Below are 27,780 nucleotides of genomic sequence, written 5' to 3'. Positions count from 1 at the left end.
ACAGAGCAGTAGGGGGTGAGCACAGCACCGGATCAGTCCTTACAGAGCAGCAGAGGGTGAGCACAGCAGCAGGGATCAGTCCCTACAGAGCAGCAGAGGGTGAGCACAGCAGCAGGGCACAGTCCCTACAGAGCTGCAGAGGGTGAGCACAGCAGCAGGGATCAGTCCCTAAAGAGCAGCAGAGGATGATCACAGCAGCAGGGATCAGTCCCTAAAGAGCAGCAGAGGGTGAGCACAGCAGCAGGGATCAGTCCCTACAGAGCAGCAGAGGGTGAGCACAGCAGCAGGGATCAGTCCCTACAGAGCAGCAGAGAGTGAGCACAGCAGCAGGGATCAGTCCCTACAGAGCAGCAGAGGGTGAACACAGCACCAGACCAGTCTGTACAGAGCAGCAGAGGGTGAGCACAGCAGCAGGGATCAGTCCCTACAGAGCAGCAGAGGGTGAGCACAGCAGCAGGGATCAGTCCCTACAGAGCAGCAGAGAGTGATCACAGCAGCAGGGATCAGTCCCTACAGAGCAGCAGGATCAGTCCCTACAGAGCAGCAGAGGGTGAGCACAGCAGCAGGGATCAGTTCCTACAAAGCAGCAGAGGGTGAGCACAGCAGCAGGGATCAGTCCCGACAAAGCAGCTGAGGGTGAGCACAGCACCAGATCAGTCTGTACAGAGCAGCAGAGGGTGAGCACAGCAGCAGGGACTAGTCCTTACAGAGCAGCAGAGGGTGAGCACATCAGCAGGGATCAGTCCCCACAGAGCAGCAGAGGTTGAGCACAGCAGCAGGGATCAGTCCCTACAGAGCAGCAGAGGGTGAGAACAGCAGCAGGGATCAGTCCCCACAGAGCAGCAGAGGTTGAGCACAGCATTAGGGATCAGGCCCTACAGAGCAGCAGAGGGTGATCACAGCAGCAGGGATCAGTCCCTACAGAGCAGCAGAGGGTGAGCACAGTAGCAGGATCAGTCCCTACAGAGCATTAGAGGGTGAGCACAGCACCAGATCAGTCCGTACAGAGCAGCAGAGGTGAGCACAGCACCAGATCAGTCCGTACAGAGCAGCAGAGGTGAGCACAGCAGCAGGGATCAGTCCCTACAGAGCAGCAGAGGTGAGCACAGCAGCAGGGCTCAGTCCCTACAGAGCAGCAGAGGGTGAGCACAGCAGCAGGGATCAGTTCCTACAAAGCAGCAGAGGGTTAACACAGCAGCAGGGATCAGTCCCGACAAAGCAGCTGAGGGTGAGCACAGCACCAGATCAGTCTGTACAGAGCAGCAGCGGGTGAGCACAGCAGCAAGGACCAGTCCTTACAGAGCAGCAGAGGGTGAGCACAGCAGCAGGGGTCAGTCCCTACAGAGCAGCAGAGGGTGAGCACAGCAGCAGGGATCAGTCCCTACAGAGCAGCAGAGGGTGAGCACAGCAGCAGGGATCAGTCCCTACAGAGCAGCAGAGGGTGAGCACAGCAGCAGGGATCAGTCCCTACAGAGTAGCAGAGGGTGAGCAGAGCAGCAGGGATCAGTCCCCACAGAGCAGCAGAGGGCGAGCACAGCAGCAGCTGTACGGTGTTATCAGGGGTGAGGGCGAGCACATCAGCAGCTGTACGTTGTTATCAGGGGGGAGGGCGTGCTGAGCTGGGAAATGTTTCCTCATTGCTGTTACTTTCACTTTCCCTATCAGACGTCCTGTTTTCCTCCTGCCATCACATATACACCGAGCACAGTAGCTCTCAGCAGGTAAGTACAGGGGCACGGGGTCCTACACCTATGGCATCAGTGACTGCCCTATCCCTCTGACCGCTGGGGTGGGCTGGGAGGTGGCAGCGGAGGGGGCATTGGTGCGATAAGTTATGCTGACATAGAGGGTGCAATGTAACATAAAGTTTGAGTATCTTTTACTAGGGATGGCCATCGACCATCGATGATTAGAAATCATTGATGGTTTATGGCCGATGTTGAATAGTTTTGACATCGATGGGGGAGAAGCAGATGGTTTCCAACCATCAATGTAAAGCTTAAACGAACAGTTTCGTTTTTGCTTTTTCCCTGAAGTGCTGGAACACTGAGCATAGCTCCGCCCCCGACACCTGAGAAGCCCCGCCCCCGTATTTTGATTGCCCACAGGCCAATCTTTCAAAGCAAATGAATGACCATCGATATGTAAAACATTGATGGTCATCCATTGCATACTTATGCACCATCGATGGCCTGTTGCCCTTTTGCCATCGATGGCAACCATCGATGGCAAAGGCAATGATGGCCATCCCTATCTTTTACTGCATAAGGGTGGTTCCGGTGCTAGATAGACTGTCAATAGGTCTACCCCAGAAGGTCGATATGCAAAAGGACGACAGGAAATAAGTAGACATTATTTATTAGTGATTATTTATGATCAGTTTCTTATATAGCGCACACATATTCCGCAGCGCAGCACAGAGAATATTTGAACACTCACAGTAGTGCCCCAGTGGTGCTTACACTCTATACATAGGCGACTCTAGAAATATGCTAACGGATGGTCCTAGATTGGAGGCATTGATTTTGCGCAAAAAAAAAAAAAAAAAAAAAAAAAAAAGGGGCGTGTCCTAAAAGGGGTGTGGCCTCATTTGAAGGGTGTGGCTTAATCTTAGAAATTACAGCGTTTTTTTTTTTAAATAAAAGCCATTGCTGGGCACTGGGCAGGGCACAGGGAAAGATTACAGAATTATTTTAAATAAAAGCCATTGCTGGGCTGGCCGTGCCCAGCAATGGCTTTTATTTAAAAAAAAAAAAACGCTGTCATCTTTCTCATTGCCCTGCCCAGTGCCCTACAGGGCCTGTACGGCACTTGGCAGGGCACTGAGAAAGATGACAGCATTTTTTTTTTTAAATAAAAGCCATTGCTGGGCACGGTCCCTGCCCAGTGCCTGGCCAGCCCAGCAATGGCTTTTATTTAATAGAATTCTGTAATCTTTCCCAGTGCCCTGCCCAGAGCCCTACAGGCCCTGGGCAGGGCCTGTAGGGCACTGGGCCTGTAGGGCACTGGGCAGGGCACTGGGAAAGATTACAGCCATTTTAAAAAAAAATAAAAGCCTTTGGGCTGGCACTGGGCAGGGCGCTGGGCAAGAATATAAATCACAGCCAGGCAGCACTGTCTGCAGCAGTGACTCTGTCACTCTCACTGCTGCACTTACCAGCACGAGACCAGGAGCAGGAGCTGATCTGGGAGCAGTCTTATGGATGTGCGCTGGGCTGCTGCGCCACACAAACACACGTGTGCACGCTAGCCCAGACGCAGCAGACGCAGGAGGAGGGAGCCGGACGGCGAGGACGGAGGAGGAGGAAGCCAGGGCGGGAGATGGCGCCGCCCGACGTCATGGCACGCACGCTCCGCAAAGGACCATGGGAGGAGCTGTGTGCAGTCGGGCATGCGCGCAGCCCTCCCGGGTCCTCCTGCGGACAAAAATATTATACGAAATCCGGGCAACAGCAGTGTTAATTTACCACTTAAAGGTACAGGCGCTGGGCAGTCTAATGGGTGGTCCGGTGCACCCCCGGACCACCCTTTAGATTCGCCTATGACTCTATATATTCCCTACCGCATGTACACAGACACACCCACATTCTAGGGTTAATATACAAACTCCGAAGAGTTAGGGTCATGGTGGGAATCCAACCAATGACCTCAGTTCCGTGAGTTTTTCATGATTTGCTCTTGCTTCACCATCAATGTCGGTATAGAGGGAGAATATAATTGGCGAGTGTAGCGCGGAACTGACACAGAAGCACGACGAGCAATGGGATCCTTGCAAGTGCAAATTGGGTGTTGACAGTTGTTGACATTGACACAAAAATGTGACAAACTCACGTCGACATATTCATGTGTCTACCTTTTTTCATGTCGACATTTTGACCCTGTCGACCATTTCCCATGTTGACCTTTCCTGTGTCATAATCTGAGGTAGAAGCACTCTATTTTTTGGGGGGCACACTTTATAAAACTTAACGTTTAATTATTCATTTTTAAAACATATTTAATAATTAGATAATTGCAGAAACACATATATGACATACACAGGACACATACAAACATAGAAATCGAATGATACTTATGAATACATTAAATCTTTGATCATACAACAGATAATACATATTTAAACTAATCAAATAATCTTAAATTGTCAAGGACTGTCACTCAGACAGTGATCACATATAGGATAAATGTGTGGCGAACCGCCAATATTCTATATTGAAATCTTTTTATAAAGACTGTACTGTACATACGTAGGCTAATAGTGTGTACAGAATTCTATGAGAAAAAAACAGTATTTTGTATCCTGTTCTCTCCAAAAGAAGGGTATATCATTTCAGCTTATAATGATGACTATGGTGCCATCTAGTGGAGAAACACTAGAGAAAAAAAGAAAAATCGGTACTTATGTAGTATCTGGGCTGCCGATTTTTTGATTGTATGCCTTAACTTAAGGCATACAATCAGATGCGATACGATATCGCATCGCATACGACCATATCGCATGCGATGCGATGACCCGATTTTTCCATAGGATTCAATGTTAAAATGGACTGAGTCCATTTTAACATGGAATTCAATGGGAGAAGGGGTCCTTTTCATACCCCTACTATCCAAGTGGGCATGGAGTTGGATATAAACCTGTGGCGAGCGTAGCGAGCCACCGAGCCCGAAGCGTGGCGAGTGAAGCGAGCCCCGCGAGGGGACGGTATTCTGTGTCCCCTCGCGGGGCTCGCTACGCTCGCCACAGGTTTATATCCAACTCCATGCCCACTTGGATAGTAGGGGTATGAAAAGGACCCCTTTTCCCATTGAATTCCATGTTAAAATGGACTCAGTCCATTTTAACATTGAATCCTATGGAAAAATCGGGTCCATCGCATCGCATCGCATGCGATATGGTCGGATGCGATGCGATGGACCCGATTTCAAAATCGGCAGCCCAGTTAGTACATAAGTACCGAAAAATCTTTAGATCAGGTAAGGAAGAAGAATAGGAAAAAAGGAGGACTCCGGATTGTGGTAGTATATCCCCTTGATACACGGTAACTGCTGCTGATTGATATATCTGGGTTGGCTTAACCAGTCCTCACAATTGAGCGACTTCCTTTTTTCCTATTCTTCTTCCTTACCTGATCTAAAGGTAATTGCGAGAGTCCCTACCGCTCGCAGGGATTGGCGGGCGCATCAACTCCCACGGCCGCATCGATTGGCCGGGCGGCCTGCGCATCACCTCCAACTGGAGGGTAAGCAGGCATTCATGTAGGCGGGCCGGGCAAACTGGGTGAGGGGGCCGTATCCGGACCACGGGCCGGAGGTTCCCCACCCCTGCTCTACTGCATACTAATATCTACTCTCATGGGAGCACCTCCACGTCACTCACCAGTGCTAAGGCACTCACACATACATTGTTGACATATATCAAGAAAGTGGTGCTAGTGCACAGGTACTCTTCCCCCAAATCCCTCCCCCATGGTACAACATGTAATAATCTGCCCCCCGTCAGCATCAGTCACTGAATTACTAATATCACAATTCTGCACGTGTGAAGTCTGGAAGATGCAGACACGGTCTTACCACCGGCAATGTGGGGCTGACGCTCACTGATGGCGCTGTACGTGTCGCCCTCCTTTACCCAACCTGTCAGCTGGATACATTGTTACTAAATGAAATGAGTGTAGGAGTTAGCGCAGACGGATCACTATGTAACAATGACGTTCCTGCGCCTCCCTATTTATGTCCTGACGGTGACTTCCTGCTCTCCCCACAGCTCACAGGTTGCAGAACAATTGACAGCATGTCCCTCGTTAATGTACTGGAAACTGCAGCATGGATCATGGTAATAGATGTCACACACTCACACAGGGCTGATTCAGACCAGATCGCACAGCTGCGAATTCACACAGCGATAGACTGCGTCCTGCAACTAGCTCTGTTTGTTGGCCGTTTGCAAGGTGATTGACAGGGAGTGTGTGTGTGTGGGAGGAGACAGGGAGTGGGTGTGTGTGGGAGGAGACAGGGAGTGTGTGTGTGTGTGTGTGGGAGGAGACAGGGTGTGTGTGTGTGTGTGTGTATGGGAGGAGACAGGGAGTGTGTTTGTGTGGGAGGAGACAGGGAGTGGGTGTGTGGGGGAGGAGACAGGGAGTGGGTTGGTGTGGGGAGGAGACAGGGAGTGGGTGTGTGTGGCTAGGAGACAGGGAGTAGGTGTATGGGGGAGGAAACGGAGTGGGTGTGTGGTGGAGGAGACAGAGAGTGGGCGTATGGAGGAGGAAACAGGGAGTAGGCATATGTGGGAGTAGACAGGGATTGGGTGTGTGGGGGAAGAGACAGTAAGTGGGTGAGTGGGTGTGTGGGGGAGGAGACAGGGAGTGGGTGTGTGTGGGGAGGAGACAGGGAGTGGGTGTATGGGGAGGAAACGGGGTGGGTGTGTGGTGGAGGAGACAGGGAGTGGGTGTGTGTGTGTGGGAGGAGACAGGGAGTAGGCATATGTGGGAGTAGACAGGGATTGGGTGTGTGGGGGAAGAGACAGTAAGTGGGCGTGTGGTGGAGGAGACAGGGAGTGGGCGTCTGTTTGAGGAGACAAGGATGGGACGTGTGGCGGAGGAGATAGGGAATGCATACCTCCCAACGTGACCCTCTCCAGGAGGGACACAATACTCTGCTCCTGCACATTCCCTCTTACATTGTAATTGCCATCACCTGTGCTGAAGCACTTTTCTTAGCAATCTACCTGTTCAACACAGGTGCTGGTAATCATATATTAATAAGAAAGTCCAGGAGCAGAGCATTGTGTCCCTCCCGGAGAGGGTCATGTTGGGAGGTATGGGAGTGGGCATGTGACGGAGCAGACGGAGTGGGCATGTGGCAGAGGAGACAGGGACTGGGCGTCTGGTTGAGGAGACAAGGAGGGGACGTGTGGCGGAGGAGACAGGGAGTGTCTGTGTGGAGGAGACAGGGAGTGGGCATGTGGCGGAGGAGACAGGGAGTGGAAGTGTGGCGGTGGAGACAGGGAGTGGGCGTGTGGCGGTGGAGAGAGGGAGTGGAAGTGTGGCGGTGGAGAGAGGGAGTGGGCATGTGGGAGTGGGCATGTGGGAGTGGCAAGAAAAACGCTGGGAGTTTTAGGGAAAACAGGCATGCCAAGCTGGCTTAGGGGAGGGTGTGTGGTGCCAGCTTTTGCCTGTTTTTCATCACAGCACAGACTAAGGCCCTTATTCTGGTTGACCCGTTCGGCCACAAATTTGCAGGGGGGACCGATGTTTTGCGCATGTGCATTTGCTCGGTGCGTGCGAACTCTGCGGAAAGTCTGTTCGCTGGGTGCACGCACCTAGCCTTGCGAGTGGGGGGTGGAGAGGGACATGGAGTGCCAGCCTGGAACATTACCATATGTGAGCGCCCAGCGTTCATGGGCATTCCCACCAAATAGTCTGTGACGCAGGTGCGGGGGGCGGACAGCTGACATAACCGGATGTCAGATGCCCGCCCGATTCCCTGCATTTCTACATGCATATGTACGAGTGGTGTGGACCACCCTGACATATATGTGCACCTTCACCATTATTCGATGGTCGGCAACAAAGAAAAGATGGGGGAGGTTCCCACTGGCATATGAATGGGTGGCGCCGGCACGCAGTACCGATGTTGTGCGTCTGCGCATACGCAGGCGGGTATCTGCGCATGTGCAAGCATATGGTGCGTGCACCCACGGCGACCTTTCGGTCAGGGGGGGGGGGGTCGTTCGCCGGGCGGGGTTTGGTGGACTCGCAAGGCTGCGAATTCACAGCTTTGCGAATCAACCTGAATAACCCCCTAAGCCTCAGGCTACGCGGTGCCAGCGATGACTGGTGCCCAGTGTAGAATCATTCCACGGCGAGCCTGAGGACATATTCTCACGGGTGCAGACGGATTTGCACCCAGGCATAATCCATCGTACAGCGAGTACATTAATATGGAAGGCGACATTGTAATGGAGCAGGGCGGCAGCGTAACTGCTGCAAATTCGCAGTCGTGCGATCAGATCTGAATTACCCCCAAAATACACACACTAAATACACGGACACTACAAATACAGACTGACACTTGCACAACATATACAACCAATACACACATACAGTATACAAAACACACACATAAATAATAATACACACACATAAATAATAGGTACTCTTTACTTAGAAGGGCGCCCATCTCGGCCATCTCGGGCATTGAATGCACTAAAAAATCAGGTGCGATGCGACAGACGAGATGCCCGAGATTTCCCATAGGGAACAATGTTAAATGTCTCAATTGACCCGATTTTCCTGTTCAATGCCTCAATTGACCCAATTTTTCCATAGGAAACAATGTTAAATGGGCCACAGAGGCCAAATAGGCACCCTGAAGTGAATAATGGCCACCCGAATTGTTAACGCCACCCCACGATCAACGGCAACCCGAAGCGTGGCGAGCGCAGCGAGCCCGCGAGGGGCGGCGGTACGCGTCCTACGACCTTTTCATACCCCCACTATCCACGTCGGCGTGGAGTTGAGAATAGAAAGTGTGGCGAGCGCAGCGAGCCACCGAGCCCGAAGCGTGGCGAGCGCAGCGAGCCCCGCGAGGGGACGCGGATACCTTCACAGGTATCCGCGTCCCCTCGCGGGCTTCACAGCTGTCCGCGTACCCTCGCGGGGCTCGCTGCGCTCGCCACGCTTCGGGCTCGGTGGCTCGCTGCGCTCGCCACACTTTCTATTCTCAACTCCACGCCGACGTGGATAGTGGGGGTATGAAAAGGTCGTAGGACGCGTACCGCCGCCCCTCGCGGGCTCGCTGCGCTCGCCACGCATCGGGTTGACGTTGATGGTGGGGTGGCGTTAACAATTCGGGTGGCCATTATACACTTCAGGGTGCCTATTTGGCCTCTGTGGCCCATTTAACATTGTTTCCTATGGAAAAATCGGGTCAATTGAGGCATTGAACAGGAAAATTGGGTCAATTGAGACATTTAACATTGTTCCCTATGGGAAATCTCGGGCATCTCGTCGGTTGATCGCACCCGATTTTTTAGTGCATTCAATGCCCGAGATGCCCGAGATTTTTTACTAACGATGCCCACGATCAAAATCGTGGGCGCCCTTCTAAGTAAAGAGTACCAAATAATAATACACACACATAAATAATAATACACACACACACACACACACATAAATAATAATACACACACAAATAATAATACACACACATAAATAATAATACACACACATAAATAATAATACACACACACACACATAAATAATAATACACACACACACATAAATAATAATACACACACATAAATAATAATACACACATACATAAATAATAATACACACATACAAGTAATCTGTGCTCATTCTGTGTTCTTAGATCGCATTGGTCCTTTGCCCGTTCGCTATTCTGGGACTAGTAATCAGATTCCTCCTGTCTCAGGTAAGTAGAACCAACCCTACAATGCTACAGTAAGTGATCCGTCAGTAGAATGTTCTAACACCGACGCAGCCAATGACTGCAATGAGTCTCTGCCAGCTGGACGGGTGTAACATTACTGCAGAGAGCCAGGCATAGGCATAGGTACAGTAGGTGCGGCTGCTACGGGGCCCAGGTCACCTTTGGGGCCCGACCCTCCCTATGTACCCAGTTATGCTGACTGAATCTCTCACCCGCCTGCTTTATCAACCCTGCACATCATGAGGTATGGGCCATAGGGTCAAAAAAGAGGAAGGTCGACATGCATCAGAGTTGACATGTCTGAAGGTCGATGTGGGGATAGGTCGATACAAGCATTAGATCAACATAGGCAAGGTCAGCAGTCAAAAGATTGTAATATGATTTTTCACCTTTTTTGTACCCGAATGTCGACACAGTCGACATGGACACTAAAAAGGTGCACCTCGCATGGCTCAATGCACTCACCATGCTTCGGGCTCGGTGCCTCACTGTGCTCGGCACACTATTTTCTTCTCCCTCTATGCCCTAATGGATGTTAGGGCATGAAATGTCGGCTCAAGTTAAAAACCCCATGTCAACCTTTTGACTGTCCACTTTCCCCATGTCAAACTAATGTCCCTGTCAAACTAACTTCATGCATGTCGACCTTCCCCTTGTCGACCTAGTGACTGTATCCCATCAGCATGTCCACGGAGATTCAGTATTGAATCCCGGCGGTCGGGATCCCGGCGCTCAGAATCCCGACGCCGGAATCCCGACAGCCGAAATGCCAACAAGGGGGGGACATGGATCGCCCCCCCTTGCGGGCTCGCTGCGCTCGCCACGCAGCGGGCCCGGTGCCTCGATATGCTCGGCACACTAATTTATTCTCCCTCCAGGGGTGTCGTGGACACCCACGGAGGGAGAATGTGTAGGCATTTCGGCGGTCGGGATTCCGGCGTCGGGATTCTGAACGCCGGGATCCCGACCGCCGGGATTGTAACTGCATCCCGTCCACGGTATGTGGGTCTACACATGTACAGGGCCTCTTCTGCACATGTGCAGCAATCAGATCTGTAATGCATGCTGGGAGTCACCCCACCCCTCACTCCCTTGCCATGCTGCTGCCCTCATCATCGCTGCTGCTACAACCGCCGCCGTCACCCCCTCAGTCACTCACCACACTGCTGCCATCTTCATTGCTACTGCTACCACCGCCGCCGTCACCCCCTCACTCATTCACCATGCTGCTGCCATCATTATCGCTGCTGCTACAAACGCCATGTCACCCCCTCACTCACTCACCAGACTGCTGTCATCTTCATCGCTACTGCTACAAACGCCACGTCACCCCCTCACTCACTCACCAGACTGCTGTCATCTTCATCGCTACTGCTACACCGCCGCCGTCACCCCCCTTACTCACTCACCAGACTGCTGTCATCTTCATCGCTACTGCTACCGCCGCCATCACCCTCCTCACTCACTCACCACACTGCTGCTATCATCATCGCTGCTGCTACAACCGCCGCCATCACCCTCCTCACTCACTCACCACACTGCTGCCATCTTCATCGCTACTGCTACAACCGCCGCCGTCACCCCCCTCACTCACTCACCACACTGCTGCCCCCTTCATCGCTACTGCTACAACCACCGCCGTCACCCTCCTCACTTACTCACCACACTGCTGCCATCTTAATCACTACTGCTACAACCGCCGCCGTCACCCTCCTCACTTACTCACCACACTGCTGCCATCATCATCGCTACTGCTACAACCGCCACCGTCACCCTCCTCACTAACTCACCACACTGCTGCCCTCTTCATCGCTACTGCTACAACCACCGCCGTCACCCCCTCACTCACTCACCACACTGCTGCCATCATCATCGCTGCTGCTACAACCGCCGCCTTCACCCCCCTTACTCACTCACCACACTGCTGCCATCATCATCGCTGCTGCTACAACCGCCGCCGTCACCCCCTCACTCACCACACTGCTGCCATCATCATCGCTGCTGCTACAACCGCCGCCGTCACCCCCTCACTCACTCACCACACTGCTGCCATCATCATCGCTGCTGCTACAACCGCCGCCGTCACCCCCTCACTCACCACACTGCTGCCCTCTTCATCGCTACTGCTACAACCGCCACCGTCACCCCCTCACTTACTCACCACACTGCTGACATCTTCATCGCTACTGCTACAACCACCGCCATCACCCCCCCTCACTCACTCATCACACTGCTGCCATCATCATCGCTAATGCTACAACCGCCACCGTCACCCCCCCCTCACTCACTCACCACACTGCTGCCATCTTCATCGCTACTGCTACAACCGCCGCCGTCACCCCCCTCACTCACTCACCACACTGCTGCCATCTTCATCGCTACTGCTACAACCGCCGCCGTCACCCCCCTCACTCACTCACCACACTGCTGCCCTCTTCATCGCTACTGCTACAACCGTCGCCGTCACCCCCTCACTTACCATGCTGCTGCTATCATCATCGCTACTGCTACAACCGCCGCCGTCACCCCCCTCACTCACTCACCACACTGCTGCCATCTTCATCGCTACTGCTACACCGCCGCCGTCACCCCCTCACTTACCATGCTGCTGCTATCATCATCGCTACTGCTACAACCGCCACCGTCACCCCCTCACTCACCACACTGCTGCCCTTTTCATCGCTACTGCTACAACCGCCACCGTCACCCCCTCACTCACTCAACACACTGCTGCCATCTTCATCGCTACTGCTACAACCGCTGCCGTCACCCTCCTCACTTACTCACCACACTGCTGCCATCTTCATCGCTACTGCTACAACCGCCACCGTCACCCCCCTCACTCACTCACCACACTGCTGCCATCATCATCGCTACTGCTACAACCGCCGCCGTCACCCCCCTCACTCACTCACCACACTGCTGCCATCTTCATCGCTACTGCTACAACCGCCGCCGTCACCCCCCTCACTCACTCACCACACTGCTGCCATCATCATCGCTACTGCTACAACCGCCGCCGTCACCCTCCTCACTTACTCACCACACTGCTGCCATCTTCATCGCTACTGCTACAACCGCCGCCGTCACCCCCCTCACTCACTCACCACACTGCTGCCATCATCATCGCTACTGCTACAACCGCCGCCGTCACCCTCCTCACTTACTCACCACACTGCTGCCATCTTCATCGCTACTGCTACAACCGCCACCGTCACCCCCCTCACTCACTCACCACACTGCTGCCATCTTCATCGCTACTGCTACAACCGCCGCCGTCACCCTCCTCACTTACTCACCACACTGCTGCCATCTTCATCGCTACTGCTACAACCGCCACCGTCACCCCCTCACTCACTCACCACACTGCTGCCATCATCATCGCTACTGCTACAACCGCCGCCGTCACCCTCCTCACTTACTCACCACACTGCTGCCATCTTCATCGCTGCTGCTACACCGCCGCCGTCACCCTCCTCACTTACTCACCACACTGCTGCCATCATCATCGCTACTGCTACAACCGCCGCCGTCACCCTCCTCACTTACTCACCACACTGCTGCCATCTTCATCGCTACTGCTACAACCGCCGCCGTCACCCTCCTCACTTACTCACCACACTGCTGCCATCTTCATCGCTACTGCTACACCGCCGCCGTCACCCTCCGGGTGATGATGAATTCCATTTCTTTTGTAACAAAAAAAAACACATTTAATATGCAGTATACTGTACTAAACATTTTCTGCGCTCAAGGGGATCTGGTTGGGGGGGGGGCAGAGGTATCAGTGTACCAGTCCCAGAGATTTCTGTTGCCGGCCTTGGCCTCCCCTACCTCCCTGCCTCACCGCCTCATATTACATATTGTTTTTCTGTTCCATCCGATACAGCTATGTTGCCAGTCAAGTAAACGGGTTATCGGGATCTTCTCTCGCTCTGATGCCAGAGACTATGAATGGATCACCCAGGGCCTTAATTCCTCCATGTTTAAAGGTCTGGTGGAAGAGACAAGGGCCGTCTATATCTCTAACAGTGACCATCAGTTCATACAAGCCACCCATGGCTGCGACTTTGCCGTCCTGTATCACACCAAGAACCGAGGGCGGGTCAATATCACAAACGTGACGGACTCTATGTACGACATGCATCTAAGGCATCTGTCTGACAGTAAAGGTAAAGGTGGGGTCGCCCGGGACCTTATTTATTAACACACAGTTATATAGCACCAGCATATGTAGCACTGCTGTACAATAGCAATACATTATTAATCTCATTGCCAGTCAGTCTAGTGGTTCCCAGTAATACGTGCAATAGTCGTATGTTGTTATACTCTGGTACATGGGTCCTTCCTGTAATGTGTTACATAGATTCAGGGGAGGAAATCTGTATCACTGGGCTCCATAGGAACATGTTTTTGGGGAAGTTTATTGATCCTCCTGCAGCCCCACTCTGCTTCTCTAAATAAGCATGTGATAGGCTTCCTCCCTGCGCCGCATACTCCCTGTGACCCGCCGTTTCCTCCACGCTGTGTAATGTCTCAACCATTCCGCCCGCTTGCTGCAGAAGACTCTCTCTTGGCGCAAAGTCCCAGGCCAGGGACAGGCAAAGGTTCAGGAGCTGCATGACGGTATCCGCCCTGACTGACTTTTATTAAAATGGATGGCAGTGTCAGACGTAGCGCACATCCAAGGTCCCCCACACAGCGCACATACTGGCCAGGCCTCCACACTCTACCACTACCTAGCCAGCAGCAGCAGGGCAAAGCAGTGCCGAGATTCGCTGGTGGAAAAGGGGCAGGGCCTAATACGTGACGTGCCCCCCTTTGGAAAAATATGCCCCATCACTAGATATTAGGTAAAATAGTGCTGCAGTCCAGATATACTGTAAGCAGCTTATTCACAGACAGATATTCTTGTTAGGAGCAGTGGCGTAACTATAGTTCCGCAGCCCCCGCGGTGGCGGGGAGGCGCTGAGAGGGTGTGGGCGCCGGGGGGGGGGCTGCGGGACTATTATTACTCACTCCCTTCTGCCGCCGGCGGTTTTGTCTGCACCGGGTCCCAGCTCTCCCGGCTACTGCTGCAGCGCTAATATAAAAAGTGACACATAGAAAATGGCTGCCCCCCATACTGCAGACAGTTTTTCGTCTGCAGTATGGGGTAGCCATTTTCCAAGTGTCACTTTCATTATCAGCAGTAGCATGGACCCGGCGCACCCCTGCTCCCCTCCGCCGCACCCCGGCTTCCCTCCGCTTGCACAACTCACTGCCGCGGCTGACTCACCAGGGCACGGGAGTGCACACTCTCATTGAAGAAATATTTATGAGGTAACGGCCGCACGGGGGTTGGCGGGGGGAAGGATGGGGGGTAGGGAGGGTGTTTTTTTACCCGGGGGGGGGGGCGCCCCATTGCATTTTTGGCAGGGGGGCACAGAATTATTAGTTACGCCACTGGTTAGGAGGGTATTGTTAGACATTGAGATATTGAAAGAATAAAGTTCTGAGTCTGGCGAGACAATTGCAGGTACCTGCTAAAATCACACGGACCTTTATGGGGATCAGCTGTCCATGTTCTCCCAGCTGCTGGTGCCTGTGACCAGAGTGTCAGCTGTCTCCAGAGTCCACAGATCCCAATGGATGTGTGCTGAGTCTCAGGTCTGGTGTCTATAATGCAGTTCAGCTCCCAGGTGGCTGTATATCGCCCTAACGCGTTTCCCCACCTGCATTCTGCGTCCTCAGAGAAGAGCATCCATTTGTGGAGAGCTTCAGAAAGACCCCGGAATTATCAGGTACAAACAATGCAATGCACCCACCTACCAGGCCTGTGTGCACACTCACCAAGACTCCATTGCTGAAGAAGAAGCATGTTGCTCATTTAAAGCTGGCTGCCCGACATTTGGACAAGACCATAAAATACTGGGACAATACGGGGCCTGATTCAAAGATCCCAACATAAGTGCAGAAATTGCTGTTCAATGATCGCTGTTTTAGAAGCGGTGGGGGAGGCAACCATTTGAAGGGAGCCAACTTGCCTTTGGGAGTGGCCCGGACAAAGCAAGTGTCGGAACCGCTCGAGGGGACAGCCGCGGCAGCTGGGTGACATCACACATTGCCGACACGCTCCTGGCTTCGCACATCACAGGGAGGGACTTGGCAATCGGGGCGGCCGGGCCCTGTTATGTGAATTTATGCATAATAATATATATAGCATTTAAAACATATAAGCAAAAACAGTAATAATGACTGTGGTGTTTCAGTTTGTGCACACGGTCCTCCTCCTCTGTTCAATTTACCCTGAAGCAACTATTATGTATTGAGGTTCTACCCTACAAATGTGTGTTTGTTGCCAGAACATATTTGGATATTCAGTTACTAAACAATGGTTTCACACAACTAAAATATAAAAAAAAAAAAAGTTTTTCGCCAAGGAAACAAAAAATGTCTATAAATTATTTGCCGCTCACATACAGTAAAAGGGGACACATATGATTACTTACCAGGGGACACACATGATTACTTACCAGGCCGAATGGGGGATGCAGGAGTGCCTGTATCCTGAATGTGTTCTCCCAGCAGCACTTGAGGGGCAAACACGCGCCGCAGCTCCTCCTCATAGCTCAGGAAATGCACTACTTTTGGCCCGGACACTTCCTGTCTTGTGCTTCTCCTTTCTTTCCTCGCCCATTTTTGATTTGGTCACCTATTTAATGTCATTAAAACGTATTTTTTAATTTTTTCAATAGCAACAAAATGGGCTGACTGCATTTACTGCCTCTGCAACAGTAGCCCACAAGGCCCTTCTCCTGGCTGTGGAAATACGGTGGCAGAGAGCATCAAGCATGGGGTAATCTCACACCATACTGCGCACTAAGGCGCAGTTCTCTTCATACGAGAATCTGACATTTCTGCCACTCAGAGTTTTCCCAGGGGCCAAATCCCCTCCTTCACTCTCCACCTCCAGCATCTCAGGGTCACTGTTTCCCTGCTCCTTCATCTCCACAGTGCTCCCATCAGATGCAATATCTGCCTCCTCCAGTACTTCTGAACCCTTCTCTTCCTCTGCCACCCTCCACTTCTTCCATCCATCTGTCCTACCAGACATCATAAACCACAACTAACCTCAGACAGCAAACTCTCCAGCTCCTTCCAAAACACCTCACTGCCTTTCTGAGGACAAAAATGGAGGGCAGGGGTTTATACAGGTTGTGTGATGCATGAATCAGGAGACATTTGGATGCCAACAACTTACATAAGGAAACTCTGTCTAAAAATTGGTCTAAAAATCACACACTTCCCGGTCTGAATTCTCGTGATAATTCACATGTGATTTTCATATACAGATGGGTCCGCTCTCAGAGTGGCTCCCATTGCGACTACCACCATGCACTCTCCGGTGCCGTCCGGCAGAATGGGGTGCGCGCACGTCAAGATTCTTGGGCATTCTCGGCAATGCTTGCGCGTTCCCGTCCCCATCTGCCAGCAAAGATGAGAGCAGCCCGGCCCATCCTTGTGACTAAAAAATCACACCCTATGACATTTGGATTTTACAATTAAGATTTACAATACTTTTTCCATGTGTCATTTTATATTATTACACATATCTTCATGTCTGTGGTTTGATTTCTTTGCATGTGTGGATTTCTCGGGTTGTTGCTGACATTCGGTGAAAATCCATAAAAATAGCCCCATTACATATGTATTTACTGAGAAAAATGTTGTTCTGTTCAATACTTATTTTTGCCGCTATAGAATTCATCACTTGTAGAGCAGCTCCTCAGACTATTGAATTTGGAACTAGCAGATTGGCCGGTACATTATCCCTTCACCCATTCTCTCTCTGCAAGGCTTAGTACACAGACCTCGTAGGGCCTAGTTTAGATTTGTATGCAATGGCCGATGTTAGTGCACATGAGCAATTGCCAACAGATTGCAATTAGAATTTTGTGGGAAAGTGATGGACTGGAAGTGTCCTATCTACAAAGCTTCTTTTTTTCTGTCTGACATCTGCCTTCTTCAGTCTTCACAAGCTCAATCTCTACCGATGATCTACCCTGCCACGGCCACTTGACAATTCAAAAAGTAGCAAAGGGCAAGAGCTATTGTGTTGTTATCTGTGATTGGCTCATCAAGCCAATCACAGACTGACTGTTGTGCTCTGGTTAATACTTTGACTCTACAGGTAAGGGGAATGTCATCGTGGTGATAGATGATCTCGATAAAAGTGACTTTGAGGAGAAGCATCGCATCCTGCAAGAGCAGCCTGACATTACGGAATGTTCCCTGGATCTGATACTCGTCACTAGGAGTGAGAAGGCACAGCCACATATGGTCAATCAGAAGCTGGAGCGGATTAAAGATCTCCTAGCTACAGGTACCTGGTCTAATGTAAACATCATCAATCAGCAAGGTGGTGATAGAAATGATGATAGTGGTGGTGATATGGTCATCATGGTTCTGATGATTGTGGTGATGATGATAATGATGATGGAGGTGGTGATATGGTCATCATGGTGCTGATGATTGTGGTACTGATGGTGGTGGTGACGAAGATGATAGTGGTGATAATGATGATGATTGTGGTGGTGATTATGATGGTGGCGGTGATGAGAGTGATGATCATGGTGGTAGTGGTGATGATGAGAGTGGTGATCATGGTGGTAGTGATAATGATGATGATGCGGATGATAGTGGTGGTGGTGGTGGTGATGATGATCATGGTGGTGGTGATGATGATGATGATGATGATATTGGTGCTGGTGGTGATAATGATGATTATTTTGGTGCTGATGGTTGTGTTGGTGGTGATGATGGTGGTGATGGTGAGAGTGATGACCATGGTGGTGGTGGTGATGATGATGATGATGATGATGATGATGATGATAGTGGTAATGATGATGATGCTATTGGTGGTGGTGATGCTATTGGTGCTGGTGGTGATAATGATGATGACAATACAGATGATTAATATGGTGGCTCTGCTGATAGACTGAAAGGCCAGGAAGGATGAGATCAACTGAATGACTATTTATTGATGGATGATCTAGTTGAATGTCTAAAGGAATAAATAAAAAGCCAAAGTATTTGATAAATAGGAATGCTACTGGATATAATGTCATTATGAGAGTGGGCATTTTAGAGAACGGATAATTATATTATGGGACTGTAAGAGCTTATACATTTGGGTCATATTGGTTGTTTAGAGTTGAGGGCAGGTAACCCCTCTCTGCCCCAGACTTGGGAGTGTCAGCCCAACAAACCCGCCTACACCTGCAGAAGAGCTAATATTCTGCCACCCATACTGTATTTCTTCTTGACAGGGACATATGGACCGGTGAATTTCTGCAGCTACATGGTAAGAACCTGATCATAATAGATCTAGTGTCTCAGTTTAACCTTAGTTTAAATAATAAAAATAACTATCACCCAGCATGTACTAACTAAGGCTTCCTTCCACATTTCCTGGCCGCTGTGGTGACTCACGCATTTCATTCTGTTCTGGATCTTGCATATATTTAATAATATCATGCAGCCTACATCAATACTAATAGTCCCTATTGGGAAAACACTGGTTGGATACGTTACCTGGGGTCCTACTTCCTCTTCTAAGGACTGAGCTCTTGAATGATACATTATACTTATGTTACATTATCCTGCACAGGACTATGGTGTATTCCCTACAGTGCATTGCTGTAATTATCTGGTACATTATATACAACAGGGCAGTGCTCCACTATAGAGGATTGTCAGTCCCAAATATAGAGATTCAAGGAAAGCAGGCACTCACCAGCACTGTAAATGTGCAAAATAATGTATTTATTCCATAACAGTCAAGTCATCAAGGCATGAAGCCATTTGGTCTTTATTTCCGGTAGCAGCAGACAGTATACCAGGTCAGTACACAGTACACAGGCAAGCGTAGTTCCAGCCAGCAGCAGACAGGTAATCACAGCATAATACAGACTCTTCCCTAACGTCCCTGGGTTCACTAAAGCTGTGTGCAGGTCATTTACTGCTTCTACTACAGGAGGGGTAAGTGCTCCTATACGTGGACGTATATACAGTACGTACTGTATGTATGTATGTATGAATGTATGTATGTATGTATGTTCCGGCATAACTCTGGAATGCCTGGAGCAATTTACAGCAAACTTGGTACACATATGACTTACAGTCTGAAACAAAATACTGTATGGGTGAGACACCCCTAGCACCCCGGGGGATCCAGCCGCTACACAAAGCCACTTAGACCTCCAATCCCAACCCCACCTGGGGCACAAAAAGTGGTCGGGCCACTACACAAAGTGGGTCAGGGATGCAACCTATGGCAAAGTTACAGAACATAGAGGGGGTAGAGGATATTGATTGGGTTCAGATTAGGTTTACAGCCACTTACACCCGCAATGCCAACGGAATTCGTATAAAAGTTTAAGTTCCGTGCCCACAGATTCTTACAGAGTTAATGGAGAGTCGCTTCTTCCTCACTCAGAAAGTCTTAATGCAGCCACTTCCACGGACCCACCACGGGTCAGTAATCAGACATAATATGGAAAAAGATAAGAACGGCACAAACTTCAGTATCTTTACTATAAAATCGTCCAAAACTTACATATTTATTATTTATTTATTAACTGTTTCATATATAGCGCAGCATATTCCGTTGCACTTTACAAAGGAGACAGTCATACAACAAATTGGGTATTTACAGACAGTCAAAAGGTAGGAGGGCCCTGCTGGCAAGCTTACAATCATATAAGTTTAAACCAATTCCTCTCAATGTTCCTGTATTCCACTCCCTAGAACACAGGCATTGTGATAAGCATCTAGCGGCAGCGTCTAGCTTCAGCTGATAGCTCTCCGGACCCCGGACCCGCGGATGACAACACACGTCCTCTCGTCAACCAGGTCACTCCCAGCGTGTTTCGTCAGTGAAGACTTTGTCACAGGGTGTGGCTTTCCCTTTCTCCGTCTCTCCTTTTATACCATACAGCTAATTTAATTATACACACCTTGTTCTCAATTAGCGGAATATTACTCAGCAGTCTGATAGTTCCAAGATCGCTTATACTGGCCACACATCAGACCAACTTTCCTCCAACCATCCAACTACTTGGTTGGATGGAATAAAAACCTGGTACTGGATGGGAGCAAATGTAATTTGTAATTAAGTCATTTGTTTCCCAAATCTGAAAATGGACAACAACCGTCCCTCAGACAATGTACTGTAGTTGGACCTATTTGATTTAAACAATTTCACTGAAAGTTTTTATCCATTCTCCTGAGTTTGTGAGCAAATTGCTTATTGGCATTTAACCCCATACAGTACCAGAATTTCAGTCCAACCAACCAACTAGTTGGATGGTTGGAGGAAAGTTGGTCTGATGTGTGGCCGATGGTTTTTCTCTCAAATAGGTGGAATGACCCCAAAAAAGAGAAAGAGCAGAATAGTGCGATATTGTTACACTTCTATAAGTAAATATAGGACAAAGTGATTTTCAACTCGTACCAAATGTATATGTCTACTCTGATTGTAGACAACAACGCTTGATTGAGGGGAATATATGTTCCACCAATGGATCCTCCTCCTCTTATTTGCCCAATGAAGTGGATATACACTCAAAAGGATTTATTATTTATTTATTTATTAACAGTTTCTTATATAGCGCACACAGATTCCGCAGCGCTTTACAAAACATAGTTATAATCAAAAACACATAACAAATTACAGTACAAGACAGTTTCGGACAAGTACATGGTTAATATGGATAGTTGCACCAGGGGACAGGACACTGCAGCAATCATCAGGGTGGCAGAGGTTTATATATTCTAAGAAAGGCACATGAGGAGAGAGGGCCCTGCTCGTGAGAGCTTACATCCTAAAGGGGAGGGTTAGACAGACTGGGGTGACACAGAAGGGTAAGAAGTGAGCTTAAACAGGTTAGGTTGAGAGATTGTCAGGTTTTATGCAGGAGGGTGGGAAGGGGTCAGCTTAGTCTTTGATATTTTAAGTCTAAAAAAGCGCTGGGTCATCCAAGAGTAGACATCAGAGAGACAGTTGGAGATATGAGTGAGGATAGAGGGAGAGAGATCAGGAGAGGAGAGGTAGATTTCAGTATTATCAGCATAGAGGTGATAGTGGAAGTCGAGTGAGCACATAAGCTCACCCAGAGAGAACGTATAGAGAAAGACAAGAAGAGAGCCAAGAATAAAATGTTGGGGGACACCTACTATCAATGGAAGAGCAGGAGAGGTGAGGTCATTAGAGGTACAGCTGGGCATTTTCAAAACAGACATTGCATATGCAAGGAGAAAGAGTAATATTCAAAGTGTTAGCATTCAAGAGTTGCACTTATGTTAATTGAAGGATAAGAGAAACAATTTATGGTGCAGTACGTCTTAATAAGAACAAGTTAAAACAAAGTGACACCGGCGGAAAAGATCAAAGGACTCTCACCATGACCATTTGTCTACAGGTAAAATGCAGACAAATATAGCATAAGATGTTAACAGGCGTCCCTGGGTGCTGGTCGTCAGAGCTGAGTCCCTCGAAATCCTCCTATGTGTCCACAAGTCATAGGAGGATCTCGAGGGACTCAGCGCTGATGACCAGCACCCAGGGACGCCTGTTAACATCTTATGCTATATTTGTCTGCATTTTATCTGTAGATAAATTCAACAGTCTTATAAGAAAAGCAACATATAAGTGGGACATTCAGAAGATGCTCCCTGACTGAAAAATCGGTTCATTCGGTGCGGCCTTTATTTGCCGGTACAGACCGCTAAAAAACGGTACTGTACCGGCAAATTCGGTACAGTTGGAGGGTATGTGGCAGCATTGTGGAGGCAGACAATGATGGGAGGAGTCTGACATAACAGACAATTAAACAGTTTTACAGACTCCTTGAATCCCTGACTGAGATTATAAAAGTTCTCAGCCTGATGGTCAGTAACATGGAGTTGTGACCCCACGCTGAGAAGGCCGGGACCCACTCAAGGGTCAGGACCTACAGTTTGAGAACCGCTGTCATAGAAAAAGTATTAGTATTAGTATAATATTTAGATACCACAATAAAGTCTTATATTTCTAGGAACCAATTTCTATAATGAGACCATAATTAGACATTACATTTTTTCACGTCTCAGTCAGACACTGGGACCATTAAGCTACAGTATAATCACATTGTATATTTGCGCTCTGGAGACTTATAACTGTTTTTATTTCTGCTTTTCAGGAATCTCTGATGAACTGGGTCACCCTAAATGTGAGATTATTATCTATATGTATGTACAGTATGTGGAATATGTACTGAGAACCCTCACATACCTGTCATCTCGTCTGTCTCTGTATGGTCCGGTCTATAAGATGGTTTCCGAACCTTTTTCACATATTTCAGACTTTAGTTTGTCTATCAGTCATATTTATCTCTGAGACTCATGAAACACTAACACATTGCCAATAATATATGTATATACAGTGCTTAAAGAGGAGAGGCGGTGGAACGCAATTCCACTGCCGAGTAAACTCCCCCCCCCCCCTCCACCCCCCTTCCCCGACAGGGTAGGCCCCACAAGCTATAACAAACTATACATTCATAACCTACCACACACATCAGTGAAAAGAACAAAGTACGCCATAGGGGTGTGGTCTCACTAGAAGGGGTGTGGCCACACAGTAGTATCTCTACTTCAAATTACACCACACAGTGCCCCTTACACACAATGCCCACCATAGTAGTAGCGCCGCTTATACACAAAATGTTCTTATACACAAAATGCCCACCACATTTGTAACACCTTTTAAACAGATATGCCCACCAACACATAAATGCCCCTTAGACATAAATGCCCACCACAGTGCCCATCACATGTAATGCCTAGAGTAGTAGCAGTAGTAGTAGAATGCAGCAGTAGTATCATGCCTCATACACAATGCCCACAGCAGTAGCCCAGTGCCTGTAACACAATGCCCACAGCAGTAGCCCAGTGCCTGTAACACAATGCCCACAGCAGTAGCACAGTGCCTCGTACACAATGCCCACAGCAGTAGCCCAGTACCTGTAACACAATGCCCACAGCAGTAGCCTAGTGCCTGTAACACAATGCCCACAGCAGTAGCCCAGTGCCTGTAACACAATGCCCACAGCAGTAGCCCAGTGCCTGTAACACAATGCCCACAGCAGTAGCCCAGTGCCTGTAACACAATGCCCACAGCAGTAGCCCAGTGCCTGTAACACAATGCCCACAGCAGTAGCCCAGTGCCTGTAACACAATGCCCACAGCAGTAGCCCAGTGCCTGTAACACAATGCCCACAGCAGTAGCCCAGTGCCTGTAACACAATGCCCACAGCAGTAGCCCAGTGCCTGTAACACAATGCCCACAGCAGTAGCCCAGTGCCTGTAACACAATACCCACAGCAGTAGCCCAGTGCCTCTTACACAATGCCCACAGCAGTAGCCCAGTGCCTGTAACACAATGCCCACAGCAGTAGTTTCATGCATGCCCCTTACACACAATGTCCCACAGCAGCAGCAGCAGCACCATGCCTGTGACACAATGCCCACAGTGTTAGCACCATACCATCACACAATTGCCACAGCAGCAGCACCATGCCTGTGGCACAATGCCCACAGTGTTAGCACCATACCATCACACAATTGCCACAGCAGTGGCACCATGCCCCTTACACACAACACCCACAGTCATAGCACAGTGCCCGTCACACAATTCCCACACTATAAGCACAGTGTCTGTAACACAATGCCCACAATAATATCACAGTGCCCATCACAGAATGCCCGCAGCTCAAACACCGGGCAAAGGTGGGCTGCCTCAGGTGGAATATATATATATATATTCACATTCAGGGGCCCCTGAGGAAGACTGCTGTGTGCAGTTGAGACGGCTGTGCACCACAAATACAAGTATTTACCACCGGAGGAAACTGTGTGCGGTCTTCAATTACCTCTTATATCCAGTATGTACAGTCCGCAACCTGGCACTCTGGGTGCCTTTGGCAATAATGCAGTTATTGGTTTACGTAGTGAGACCCCCGCCGGGTAGATCACTGCACGGCACTCCAGGCATTTGTGCAAAAAAAGCTAATTTATTTGTGCAACAGTTTGGGGGCAAGCAGCAGACCGTCACCCACAACTTCCGGCCCGGACCTGGCACCTGAACGCATACACTGCTTGCCCCAAAACTGTTGCACAAATAAATTTGCTTTTTTTGCACAAATTCCTGGAGTGCCGTGCAGTGATCTACCCGGCGGGGGTCTCACTACCTAAATCCATATATATATATATATATATATATATATATGTCTCGAATGGACTGCACACCCGGTCCTTGTCTCAGTGTAAAAAAGACGTCTTCAGCTAAAGACCTTGTGTGGTCGGCGTCTTTTTTACACTGAGACAAGGACCGGGTGTGCAGTCCATTCGAGACATATATACATTTACCAGGACGAGCACCCCGGCAGCTGATGAGGAGGGCTGCGTGCGCTGTACTCGGAAATATATATATATATATATTCTGTGAATCCGGCACTCGGTTCCTCTGCAGGGATAGTGGTACTGCTCTGATGCCCTCTTAGAATCGGTGATTCAATGTAGATTTGTAGAATAAGCGGCACTCTTGAGGCTTTTGTAGAAGTAGGTGAAAAAAAAAACTCTTTAGTGCATCCTACATGTTTCGGGAGTAACCTCCCGTCGTCAGGGATAAAGCAAGTGAACACACACAATCCATTAATATAGCAGCATTAGTACCACCCACACCAATCAGTGTAAGCTCAATCAGGTGGCTCCTCCCCTTCACCTGTGGACAAGTACTATCACACAGGGAAATTTCTGAATTTACCAACCAGTGACTGGCAATCTGCCCCTGTGATCTGCAGTGTGGCAGATTATAACTGGACAAACAATTGGCTGGTTTAGAGGAAACAGGGCCAGTTAGGATAACAGATATACACATACACCCACACAGAGAAAGACCCTACAGTTCTCATAAAAACAAAAAAAAAAACAATACATTTAAATCTGTTGAAAGGGCTTTGGAGCTAATGCCTTTTATATAATTGATCAGCCCTAAATCGTTTGTTAATTCCGTTACATAATTGGATTATATTGTTAATATCAATCTTGTTCTTAGAATGTATTTTGGTCTTGTATATATTTATTATTATTATTTTTATTATTATTACGTGAGAATGTTCCAATATCACTTCATTGTAGTTACACATATGTTAGAGATTTGTGATGGGTGAAGGAAAGACGTTGGTGGTAAATATGTCCATATCTTGTTGTTACCTAGGTGATGGGCTGCTGCCGGACAGAGAGCAGGGGTGTGCCGTATAAGGTAAGTCTCATTATTACTGGACTGTTGACTTTTTGGTTTCCACCTGTTGACTGTTGACCTGGACATTGTCAGTGAGCTCTAGCTCAACCCTCCGAATCATTGTAGCTATAGATAGACACACGGCCAGCTGGATCCGATGGGTCATTTCATGAAACGTATGTTACTGGAACAACATGTCCAGTGCTTTTGGTTTATACTTTTTTCTCTTGTTATGTTGTTATATATTTTTATATACATTTGTCTTATCGTGGCCTACGTTGGTGACCCTTACACAATGCTAATCATGTAAGTGTGGTCTCTGTACTTTCAGCCATTGCCTGTGTAAAGCCATCACCCCTGAGAGCAGATTGGGACCCGGAGGCTCCTGACACAAGACGTCCAGGTGCCTGTGTATCGGTCATTATTGTTGAACATTGTTAATAATCCCCCTTCCCGAGAGGATGATACACAGAAACATGTCTGGGATCTGAGATTTGCCACATTTGGATCAGAACTACTTTAAGAATGTTCTCCATGTTATCTGGATATAAGCTGAAGATTGTTTTGATGTAAATTTGTCCCTGTCCAATCAGCATTAGTTTTACTCAGCGGTAGTACCATGCATCAATGGCACCATAACAAGATTTGGGTGAGGGCCCTGTGAGATTTCTCCACCTTCTGATCTCTACTCTTCTGGAGTGCCACCGCCACCTTCCCGCACCGCCTTCCCCCTACACACAGTAGTGCCTGCTGTAAGTCCACTAGAAACTAAAATGATTGGGATACTGGCAAAGAGAATTTGCTTCACTCCCAAATCGGAATTAGCCCGATATTGTATTTTATGTTCATTTATTATGTAAAGTAGTTTGCACAAGCTAGTACTTCATGCACTTTGACAATTACATAAAATGAGAAGTCCTCTGTCCAGTTGCTCTCTACTAGGAAGTCTTCTGTCTGATAAGTGGGAAGTCCTCTGTCCGATCGCTCTCTACTGGGAAGTCCTCTGTCCATTTGCTCTCTACTGGGAAGTCTTCTGTTTTCAATCAGCATGAGCCCTCAATTCTCTTGTCCCTAATATTCCTGTTCTGATGTCTCATTTTACCATTGGTTGTGGGACTGCCACTTAGTAGGAAACTCTTAAATTAAACCTTTGCAATGGCACATCTTTTTATCTATCGTCTCCCTACACCGCAATGGGCTGTTTTAGGAGTTCCAGCACCTGCTGCCCAGAAAGGTAAAGGAAACTTCAACTGTTTCTGCAGCTGCAAAAAGTGTATTTTACAGAACTGTATTCATACCAGCCCACCAACAGCATCCTCATTTAAGGAAACAATGTTTTACCTTATTTATATGAGCTGACTTGCAGCCTCTCTACACAAAGAGGACAGAGTGCAGTCTGTTCTTGAAACATGGGGAAGTTTTATTGCAGGGGTGGCCAAACCGGTCCTTGAGATCTACCAACAGTCCATGTTTTCCAGACCAGCTAGCTGGTACACAGGTGCAATCATCACGAACTGACACATTATCCAGACCTCCTAGCTGGTGCACAGGTGTAGTCATTACTATCAATTTCCCCAGACCACCTTGCTGGTGTACAGGGGCAGTCATTACTAACTGGCACATTATCCAGACCACCTAGCTGATGCACAGGTGCAGTCATTATGTATTACATTCCCAGAACACCTTGCTGGAGCACAGCTGTAGTCATTACTAACTGGCATATTATCCAGACCACCTAGCTGGTGCACAGGTGTAGTTATTACTAACTGTCATGTTTCCTTCGGTGCACATCTGCTCCCCTTAATTACGTTTTATCCAATATGTTTGTTTTTCTGCAATGCAAGAGTCTGGGTTGAACGACTCCTTTTCTTCTCCATTTATTTTCGTTGTTCTGGTACAAACTATTCATTGCCAATGACCATTTACTGTATGTGCTAATGTTTTCTGTTATTGTGTGCTGGCATATTCGCTGTGTTGAATGAAAAACAACTGTTATAAAAATA

At 48.8% G+C, this 27,780-nt stretch overlaps 1 protein-coding gene across 1 annotated transcript; it reads left to right on the top strand.

The window, feature by feature from the left end:
• The first annotated feature begins 1,653 nt into the window (after positions 1-1,653).
• LOC146019728 (uncharacterized) lies at positions 1,654-27,780 on the top strand. Its single transcript, XM_083152241.1, has 9 exons — positions 1,654-1,721; positions 5,765-5,833; positions 9,373-9,435; positions 13,343-13,625; positions 17,627-17,818; positions 18,765-18,799; positions 22,677-22,706; positions 25,754-25,798; positions 26,109-27,780. Exons 2-9 carry the CDS (start codon positions 5,792-5,794, stop codon positions 26,121-26,123), a joined length of 705 nt encoding a protein of 234 aa, XP_083008367.1. The 5' UTR covers positions 1,654-1,721; positions 5,765-5,791; the 3' UTR covers positions 26,124-27,780.

Source organism: Crinia signifera, chromosome 7, assembly GCF_055691185.1.
Source record: "Crinia signifera chromosome 7, ASM5569118v1, whole genome shotgun sequence".
NCBI lineage: Eukaryota > Metazoa > Chordata > Amphibia > Anura > Myobatrachidae > Crinia > Crinia signifera.
This window is presented reverse-complemented; position numbering and strand designations above follow the sequence as displayed.

Coding starts and splice junctions, on each gene's coding strand:
- LOC146019728 (XM_083152241.1), top strand. CDS start 5,792: ATGTCCCTCGTTAATGTACTGGAAACTGCAGCATGGATCATG. Junction 9,436..13,342: donor TCAGATTCCTCCTGTCTCAG/GTAAGTAGAACC, acceptor CATCCGATACAG/CTATGTTGCCAGTCAAGTAA. Junction 18,800..22,676: donor TGAATTTCTGCAGCTACATG/GTAAGAACCTGA, acceptor TCTGCTTTTCAG/GAATCTCTGATGAACTGGGT.